Source organism: Phalaenopsis equestris, unplaced genomic scaffold (assembly GCF_001263595.1).
Source record: "Phalaenopsis equestris unplaced genomic scaffold, ASM126359v1 Scaffold000399, whole genome shotgun sequence".
NCBI lineage: Eukaryota > Viridiplantae > Streptophyta > Magnoliopsida > Asparagales > Orchidaceae > Phalaenopsis > Phalaenopsis equestris.
Window position 1 is genome coordinate 498,275 of NW_018164841.1, and position 10,981 is coordinate 509,255.

A 10,981-nucleotide genomic window follows, 5' to 3' on the forward strand; every position below is an offset into this window, starting at 1 on the left:
TATCTCTGAACTTCTCCATCAAACCTCTCAATAAATGTATAGCTTCCATGGTAGACATGCCCGACATAAATCCAAATTGATTATGAGAAATCTTTGTGATGCGTCTTAACCTATGTTCAATTACTCTCTCCCATAATTTTAAAGTATGACACATCAACTTAATTCCTCTATAATTTACACACTCTTGTGCATCCCCTTTATTCTTAAAAATGGGGACCAAAATACTCTTCCTTTACTCCTGAGGCATCTTTTTAGTTTCTAAAATAATATTAAAGAGTTTAGTAAGCCAAGAAACACCCAAATATCCTAAATATTTCCACACTTCAATTGGGATATCGTTAGGTCCTACAGACTTTCCACCATTGGTTTTCTTTAAAGTCCGATCAACTTCTTTTTTACTAATGTGACGGTAAAAATGAAATGTTCTATTATTATTCACGATATTGAGATCACTAAGGTCGATTGTATTTTCAGAAACTTCATTAAAAAGTTTATCAAAATAACTCACCCACCTATGTTGAATATTTTTTCTAAGAAAAGTACTTTTGATTTTCATTTTTAATACACTTGAGTTAAATCATTATTTTTCTTCTCTCTTTGTTTAGCTAGTTTATACATATATATTTTTCACCCTCCTTAGTATCTGATATATTATAAAAATCATTAAAAACACAATTTTTAGCGTCACAGATAGTTCTTTTAGACTCCCTGCGAGTCGTTTGATACTTTTCTCAGTTCTCTAAGTTTTTACATTTAAACCAATTTTTATAACATAACTTCTTTTATTTTATATTTTCTTGCACATTATTATTCTACCACCAACTATATTTATTTATAAAAATTTTTTCTTTTGATTCTCCAAACACATCTTTTTGCTACTTGTTTAATATTGTTTGTTACTTTATCACACATAACATTTGTTTCTTCATGAACATCCCAAATTTTGAAAACTTGAATTTTACTCATAAAAATAATTTTATTTGTGTCTTTTAGGTTCCCCATCTAATTTTACGATGATGAGTCCTAGTATTCTTTATTGTACAACTCTTCATCTTAAAATTTAGAACTAATAAACGATGTTGGGTACATAAATTCTCACTTGAAATGACCTTACAATATTTACAATCTCGACGATCTCTTCTTCTCATAATAAAATAATCAATTTGTGTTTTATTAGATCCACTCTTATGTAAGATGCACATTTCTTTTCTTGAATAAAATATTAGTAATAACAAAATCATATGCTAAAGCAAAAAAATTGTCCTTTTAATGATAAGCAATGTGACTAATAGGCCAAAAAGATTAAGCTTAAATATTGCAGCCTGAGAGTTATCTTTGTGTTCTAATATAATCATTATGCCAAAACGAATTTATCTTTATAAGTATAAGCTAAACTTTATGTTGAGTTAGGATAAATATAATTTAGGATCATTTATATCTTATTGATGCGTGTTGGAAGATTTGTGGTGATAAGAGTGATTATTTAGCGTCTTAGTGTTGCACGAAAATCTATCACACACTCAAGTAATTAATGCGACAGATAGAGACACCAAAAATATTTTACGTTAAAAACCCTGAAAAGTGAAAAAATACGGGGCCTAGCTTAGTTAAAATAATCTACTTTGTAATGTTGAGTAAACATATTTACTCTTTTCTTGAGTTAGGAAAGATGAAATTACAAAGTTTATGTACAACTGTATTTCAGTTGTACATAAACTTTGTAATTTCAGCAATAGTTGCCTCAACGGGCCATGAAGGCTGTATTTGATTACTATGGAGACAATAGTCCGTCATAAATGTTGTAGATGGTGGTTGTAGCATCAGTTTGTTGTAGATGATGTATTTGTAAGCCATAGTAGTATTTGACCATATGGGTCGTAGATGATTGCTTTAGGAGCGTTGGTTGGCCACAATGGTTGTAGAGAGAGTTGCAATAACATTCATAGGTCGTAGTAGGGAGCTGCAATAAGGATCATAGGCCGTAGAGGCCGGAGTTAGGAGTTGCGTGAGCTAGGAGCTGCAACGGTCGTAGTTAATCACATAGGCGATATCGAGGAGCTGTAATAACATATGTAGGCAGTAGAAGTCAGGGTTAGGAGTTGCACGAATTGTGATAAATTTCTTTGGCCACAGAGGTCGGAGTTGGTAGCTGAATGAGTTGTGATAACGTATGTAGGTTACAAAGGCTGAAGTTGAGATTGCATGAATCGTGATATGCTTTGTATATAATAGAGGCCAGAGTTGGAATTTGCATGAGCTGTGATAACATCTATAGACTGCAGAGGCTGAAATTGGGAGCTGCATGAATTGTGATAGCGATTGTAGGCCATAGAGGCGGAAGTTGAGAACTACATGAGCTGTGATATGTTCATAGGTCGGAGTTGAGAGTTATATGAGGTGTGGACTTGTAATTCGTGGTTGGTCACGTAGGCCTTTATAGCTTGTAATAACGTCCGTAGGCCACAGAGGTTGGATTTGGGAGTTGCATGAGCTGTGAATCACATAGACCATAGTTGGTCACATATGCCGTAGTGGCGTGTTGCGATAACGTTTGTAGTTGTGATCCGCGAGAAGAGAGCTTCAGGAGTCTAAAAAAGTCACCGTATTCTGAGTACGATTGTTGTAAGCAGTTATTGTGGTGCGCGTTATTACACAATCTTCGGGATGCGTCGTTACACTATATATGAGACGTCGTTGCATCATATGCAAGGCACGTTATTGCACAGTATAGGAGGTGCTTCGTTACATTCTCTTCTGGGTGTGTCGTTGCGTTGCTCCATAGAGTGTTTTGTTATTTTGCAACGTATGTTAGGATTCTGCAGCACATGTTGTGATTATGCAAGTGACTTTGTTACAACGAGCAAGGGGCGACAAATTGTGATCGACGACGACCAACGAGTGATGGTCGGTGGTTGCATGAGCTGGTGGCGTTCGTTGGACCTTCAGTGTAAAACACTGGACCTTAGTTCCTTCTCCTTGATGCTCCGGTGGTGTAAAACACTGGACCATAATAACTGGTTGTATTTATAGTCTGAGAGAGACCTCCCTACAAATAAAGAAGAATTCACTTTAAAAAAAAATAAAATAATATTGAAGGAATTGAGGGCGACCAAGAGATTCTCTTAATTGGACTATATTCTGTGGACATTTGAGTGCCTTAATAGTGTCAAATCGAGTGTTCTTAGGCTCGTTGGATACCTCTCATCAAGACGCTCGATTTGACTATAAAATTTTTAGATTTGAAATCTGTTTGACCTTTCAATTAGGAACCAGAAGCTTCCAAAAATGGTTTAACGGCTTGACCTAGGTTTGATTTGAACAAAATTTGGTAAATGTTGGTGTCATTGTGTTCGTCTCATCGAGCTGATTAGTTTGACTATAAGTTTGCTGAAATAGGAGTTCTGGATGATTTTTAATTGAAGCTTGAAGATTCCTTGCTCAACAAATTACCTCAAGATCCGTGTCATGCCTCAATATCCGCGTTGGATGATGAAAATTTGTTTATTTTGTATCACTTATGATGGAAAATATTTGAAGGTATTGAATCCCTGTGTTTTAGACTTTTTCTCTTATACAATATTTATAGGAAGATCACACACACACACTTATGCGCACACTTGTTTAGTTAATAGAAAAGGAGCTTTTGATTTTTTTTTGCTATAGACAATACACACAAACACACATACGCTAGAAGTATAGTTAATAGAAAAGGAGCTTTCGATTACCTTTGCTGTGGAAGTAAATAAAAAACTGTATATGCCTAAGATAGTCGTCCTTTAAGAGATGAAGGTGGTACAAATTTGAGGCATTGAACGGAGCAGCATTGAAAGATTAATAACAACAAACCCAATCCGCAAGCAAGCCATTTTCGTGCTAAATCAAATCCATTCCATCCTTTAGATATTTCTCCTATTGAACCTTAGTAGGATTGGTGTAACTTCAGTTTTTTCTTGACGTTGTCAGCTCTAGGATGTCATCTGGCTGATTTTGCAGCTTTCCTAAACAGTATGAATTGCTAAGGAAGTGTGTCCTTGAGATTCTCCTGATTAGAAAGTCAAACATTGTCATTTAAAATATTTATGTTCCACTATTCATTATAAGCAAAATTGTTTTTTTTAAGATTAGCCATTTAAACTTGAAGCTTCTAGCACATGCAACACATTTAACTAAACAAAATGTACCACCCATAATATCAACTTCAAGCCACCATTTAAAATTTTTTTTATCATAACTCGGCCTATGCTAATGCAGAAACAGACGGTCTAACAAGAATTTATACAATAACATGCCATAATAACACTAAATCATTTTTTTTCTATTTCTTTCTTTTTATTTTCTATCCATGTAAAATTTTCAAAACCACAAAAGAATCACAAAACCATAGATGCAATATGGAGATGTTTACAAATGTATATGTATCTTGAATTAATTAGATAATTAGCAAAAAAATATATGAAAAGAAAATATCTAAACTTTCTATAAGCAATAAAGTTGTACAAGTACTTATCGTTAGTTGCTTCACGCCTATAGTATACAAAATCTCTTCATTCATCCATCTACCTTGATGAAGATTTACTTGAAAAACATTTTCTAGCTAAAATGATGAGTTTGTAAATCATAGTTCTAAACTACAGTAACTAAAAGTAAAGAAAGAAAAACAACATGCATGCTAATCATCATAACTAAGTAGCTAGAGTTATTCACAGTTATGGAATCATAATATTATCTTGGCAATAGGAGCTTGAACATATATGAAGCTTTTCATAAAATAAAGCTTTATATATCATTATTTATACTTTACTCTTTTTATAATAAATCTGTCTCAGAAGTACCTTCTTAAGCTCAACTCATCTCTTGCTGTTATAATCCCATTGACATTAAGGGGCATTGTATGAGGTGTAAAGACACCAATTCACTCCTGACCGGTACAAACCATGTTGGGATGTAGATCTTTTTCTACAATTGTATGAGATAGAAGGTAAATCAGTTTGGCTCATTAACATTTTCAACTAGTACCATAGCACGATAAATCTTATCTTTCAATATGTACATGCAGGTACATCTATATACATAATCTATTTTTTTATTCATTATTCTTTGCATGCAATGTCTATTTTAGAGAATCTTACATTTTGCCTTAAAAGCATTTGAACTATTACATGACAACATACATTTCTTTTATCAATATGAAGGATTTTTTGCATTCAAAAAGATAAATCATCATGACAATTGCATTATGATCTTATAATGATGAATTATTTTAAGCATATAAAGAAGAATTCATAAATATTTTATATTAATGCAACAATTTAGAAGAAATGGGGCGTTACTCCAACCTACAATTGAGATTTTACATCTTAACTTGGATTCTGAATTTACTTCCCAACTTCATTATCAACATATCCATAATGAACTCTTATAGATCAATCATAATAACTGAGTGTAAGACATTCGAAGTAAAAATTAAATGCATCTAATTCTTCCTGGCAATTTAATACTTAAATACTATTAATTTCATGTCAATAAGCACACAATCTTCTTACTCCTTTTTTCTTAGATAATAACAAATTATTCTCTTCTAATAAACTAATATTCCGAAATAATTTAGTCTTTTGATTATTATTATTATTATTATCATTATTTAATTATGATAAAACAACCAATTTTCTTTCAAGAAAATATTTAAACTTTTTTATCAAAATTATTTATACATAAAATTTTTTTACTAGGACTTTTGATTGCACTTATGAAACCTAATTGATTTAGTCCCCCCTGTGTGTAAAATCTATGGAAGTCAAAACAACACGTGAAATAAATTATTTTATGATTTTAAACTTTATTAAAAAAAATATTCTCCTTAACTATTAGTTTTATATTCTTTCCTTGTACATATAAGTCCCATAACATTCAAATTCTCGTATAATAAAATCCTCAATAGGGTCTATGAGTTAGCATGCATCAGTTTCTAAGAAAGGATAGCTTGCATTTATAATTAAAGTAAGACATTTTATTTTAGAGAAATTTAGGGTGCTCTCCTAAATTTAGGGATTACATGCAAGTTAAAAGTTGGTTTTCCTCTTAATGATTGAAAGTTTCATGAGAATCCTCTTTTGAAATCCTAGCATGATTGTCTTTTTAATCAATTTGCATAAAGGAGAAAAAAAGTTTTAGGTTTAATTGGTTTACCTTACATCAAGCTCATAAGGGGAGGAAGAAAAGCTGAAGTGAAGGAAGAAGAAATATCACTCTATTGTTGTGATTCCATAACCTAGCGACAAGCATTAATCTCTTTGCTATTGGCCACTCTTGATGCAGCACACGAGAAGCCCCCTTTCTCACTCACACTCCTCCCCCTCTATCCCACGGCTTCACTTTCTCACTCTCTTCTTTGCGGTCTCACTCATGGTCCTCCCCTCTTGCTTGCCTCTTAAAGGCATGATCGGCCCTCGCTTGCCTCTTAATAAATTTTCTCGATGACTAGAGAAACTCTTAATGTTATCATTTATTTTGATTAACTAAAAAAAATTGTTTTGATATTTATTAATTAAATAATTAAAATCTTCGATATTTATAATTTCTTTTTCAATGGGCTGAGAACATTTATATCATTTACTCTCTGAAAATCATTGATGCTTGGAGCATCAATTGATTATGTTGAAGGGCCTGCTGCCCTTTGACCTTGGCAAGAATAATTAAGGGACTTGTTGAAGTATTTGTTGATTTAAACCTTGTTTTATTTCAGTCGATTTGATGGTACACAAAAAAAGCTTTTCACTAATCTTCTTCTAGAACTTTTGTATCAAAGTTTGTTTTTTTTTTCCTTGTTGTGAGTATACATGATTGTTTATATGAATGGTGTGGTAGATTTTGATTCTGATTTTTACTTGAGATGAACACCAGGCCATTTGTTGAATATGTTGGAGTAATCTCCCCAGATCAACTGCAGATCAAACAAAAAGAGCTTGAAGAAGAAGCAATTTCTTTAATCAGTATTGGTGGAAAGGTATTTATTAAGTTTATGTGCGCTTTTGTGCCTATTTTTGGCCTATTTAGTTATTTTCTGCTTTTGTGAGAAAAATATGCAGGTTTCTGCTTCTGTTCTACCTTATGATGAAGCTGTCAGGTGGTGCAACGGTGATCTCCCTAGTTACATTTTGAAGGTCAGAAACGATAAAATTTCCATTGCTTTTATCTTCGTTCTTAAATTTCTTGGTACAGGAATTTTTTCATACTTTTCGGAATGTGCTTTCATTTATGTGTATCTTGAGACAGATTTAGGTCTCTGATGGTCCACCAAATAACACCTTGCTGTAGTGACTTTTGAAGTTCTTGCAGTGGGAGATTGCCTCCATCGTCTTTTTAAAGATTGGCATTCTTCTTTTACAGAATTAAGCATCAGACGTGATCTGAATTTTATAATTTTATAATTTGTAACTTAATACACCATCTTGCACCTAAAGCTGGGTTTCTCCCTTCTTCAACTTATCTTGGTAATGAATAAGCGTGACCTCAACACGTACTTTACTGGAGACAACCTTTTTTGTAGTTCAATTAATTGGTGTGAAAAATGTATGGAGGCGAAGGGGTGGTGTAAATGTTAACATTTAGCCACTTTGGTAGCACCTAAAGGAATGAGTGGAGAAGAAAGATTCAGAGTCGATAGTAAATAGTTGGAATATGGCTATTGCATATAATAACGTTGATGAACACTCACTTTTGTTTGCAAGAAATTTTTTATATAGTAATTCATGTGTTATCATCCTTTTGTACTTTTTTTCCTTCTATCAAAACTCATGTTTTGTTTTACTATTGATTATTTAGGAAAAGTTATCCCTTCCCTTAAAGCCTCATCTATGTGATGAGAACTTGGGAGTAGTTTTCCATGACGTGGATTTGGCTTGTTTTTACTAGATTTCGTTTTACGATAAACTATAGTTTATCTAGCTCTAGTATTTAGACTTCCTAAGAAAGTAAGTCCCCATAGTTACCACTTTCACTGCTCATAAGAGAGCACTTTTGATTAGTGATGTTTCTTAGGCTAAACTTAGTAGTTAGATGCAAATTTAATTGAATGTGATTTCGGGGATAAATTTGATCAACTTTCGATGGTTTCACACTTCGAGTTTGCTGATAAGCCCAATTTACTAATATCAAATGGCTATAAGTTCTATGGAATTTGATTAGCGATTATGGGTTGCCTCACTTATTTGGAGTAGACTGGGGTGAAATTGGGATTCAAATACGAGCTTTAAAGGTTGGCATCAAAAACTATTTTATATGCAGAGGGCTTGCCGTGGTAATTTCATTGAATAATTCAGAGGCATGTGAGATTGCCTGCTCTTTAGAGTTGCAAAAAATCACTGACGAGCTCAGGTGCATGGCATGGCCTTTAGTTGTTTTAATTCCCCATTCTGTAGGCAAGGTCTGCTGGTTTGAATGTAATTGTTGATGTGGTGTGTATCTAAAGCATATACAAAGATGATTTGTTAAGACTCCATGATCAACAAGGAATTAATAAAGCTCATTCATGACGTTTTAGAGTTATTAGTACTTTCTGCATGTATTGATGCATTAACTGAGGGTTTTTATGTTTATATTCAAAATGAGTATATATATTATTTAATATATTTATATATATATATATCAGTTGACAATATAATTAGCTTAAAGTTGGTCCTAATTCATATGTATAATAATTTGAGTTTTTTAAATAAATTTTCATTTTCATTTTGAGATTAAGTCTGAGTAATGAACAATAAAATAAAAAATCTTTTCTACTTCCCAATGGTTTCAGTGATAACGCCAATGCCCTATCTAGGCATCTTCCATCATTTATAAGTCATTAACATTCTATCAACACTGAGGCTGCAACCTACCACTACCCAGTGGCAACACAGTTACCACTTGGTTTATGGCTAGGTATAATTGTTACAGTCAAACAATCATCTTCTTGAACCTGGATGCAAAATTTAGTCTTAATTGAAAATCAATGATGCAGGTATTAGAGCTCCAGATGTTTTAAAGATCAATAACCTAAAATTCTTCAAATTTCTATAAGTTCAATGGTTAACCGTGTGGTTTTTATATTAATTGGATTGAAGATTAAAGGTTCATTGGTGTTTATTTTTCATTTTCACTTGAGGAAATTTCTTAGCACAATGTGGAATGAAAGTGCTAACTTTGGGCGTTGCTTGAAAAAAGGGAGCTTGATGGTGTTGAAGCCGTAAAAAGACATTCCACTATAGTAGAAAGCTGATTCTAGGTTGATACGGGGCTCTGGCAGGGTACCGGTCCAGCTGCTGGACTGGCTGCCCAGGGCATGGGGCAAAAACAACAGCCCCCTTTTTCCCTTCCTTTTTGATTTCTTGTCTAATCAATTCCCCTTTCTTTTCTATGACCTTCCTATTATACTCCTTGCCTATTTTATGCCCTTCCTTTTCTATTTCTTTCCTAATGGGAATTAGTAAATGAAATAAGTAGAATAGGAAAGAAATAGAAAAGGAAGGGCATAAAATAGGCAAGGAGCATAATAGGAAGGTCATAGAAAAGAAAGGGGTGTGTGTGTGTGTGTGTTGTTTGCTTAGGTTAAGATAGTTTTCGATTGTTTCTGAGTTTAGAATTCCTCCTCCGGAATTTTCTCCTTCCAAGAGTTGTATGCGATGACAAGAAGCTGCTCCGGCTGTAACTTGTCCGAGGTGGTGACTATCTCTGTTGTTCCTCCGCCTTCTTGCTGCCATTAGTTCCTTCCAACGCCTCTCGGAGTCCGCCGACTCCTTCATGCACGTCCCAACAGTCCGCCGACTCCTTCCCGCACTTTCCAGCATGCCTCCAACCTCTCTTGCACCCTCTAGCAGACTGTCGATCACCTCCAACACCCTCCAACTGCTCGCCTACACTGTTACTTCCTTGTGCCCCCTTCTAGCAGCCAGCCAACCACTTCTACAATCAGTTCTGCTGCCGCCAACCACCTCTAGCGCTCCCAAGTTGCCTTCGATTCTTTGCTCTTCTCAACAGGCCACTGACCTCTCCTACACCCTCCAGTAGACTGCCAGTTACCTCTAGCATCCTCCAGCGGCCCACCAGCACCTGCAGTTCTACTCTGGGAAGCTTACAAGAGCCACCGGCACTTGCTTCCCTCTCCAACGCCGAACCCCCGTCGCTATCCTTCACCTTCCAACAACCACTCACACCTGCTGCTCCCTCTGCTTACAGCCACTGGCTGCACCTACCTCTCCGCCGACGTTCGCGAATATTCTTCTATGGCCATAGCCGAATCTTGCTAATCTTATTTTCTTGTCTTGTTTTCATTATTGTTAGTCTTTATTGTATCTCTAGTTTTTTGCTTAATAATATTTACTTTGATATCACTTGGTATCAAAGCTAGCCTAACTCTAGTCATGTTCTAAGGTTCCCTAAAATCCGTCAATTTTTCTCTTTTTTTTGTTTCCCTCGCTATCTTTTTTCTTTTTTTCTGTTTTAGTTCTTTTTTTTTTCTTCTTCCGTGGATCCCAAACCATCAACTATACCCTTGAGAAAATACCTACCAGGAATCTGAGATGAAATACAACGGGAGATCCGTCATTTGCAACAGGAATTAACAGGGATGGGTGATGGAACCCAAGGGGAGATTACCCTCGACTGCGATTTGGAGGGTCAAAGGGGCGATAGGGACGAAGTTCTGAATCCGTTTCACAGAGAAGACATCAACACTAAGGAATATTGACCGTGCTCCTTCGAAATCCATTATCAAAGGAGGCCGAAAGACGAACATGCATATGGACACAAGGAAATTAAAGTGAATTTGCCAGAGTTTGAGGGAAGCATGGATCTGGATGACTTTGTCGACTGGATACAATCAGTTGAGCGAATCTTTAAATATAAGGACATGCTAAAGGATAAAGGGTAAAATTGGTTGTCATCACGTTGAAAAAAGTGCCTCTTATGTTGGGAGAACTTGCAGAGGTAGAGGGAAAGAGAAGGT

The 10,981-nt window shown here is 34.9% G+C and overlaps 1 protein-coding gene across 4 annotated transcripts in view; it reads left to right on the forward strand.

Annotated features, from left to right (window-relative positions):
* LOC110026722 (alanine--tRNA ligase) overlaps positions 1-10,981 on the forward strand; it is a 38,882-nt gene that overhangs the window by 11,422 nt on the left and 16,479 nt on the right. For all 4 annotated transcript variants that reach the window (XM_020727799.1, XM_020727800.1, XM_020727797.1 and 1 more), the window contains 2 exons: positions 6,901-7,003; positions 7,086-7,160. In XM_020727799.1, the coding sequence (XP_020583458.1) occupies positions 6,901-7,003; positions 7,086-7,160 (178 nt within the window). The remainder of the gene's footprint in view (positions 1-6,900; positions 7,004-7,085; positions 7,161-10,981) is intronic.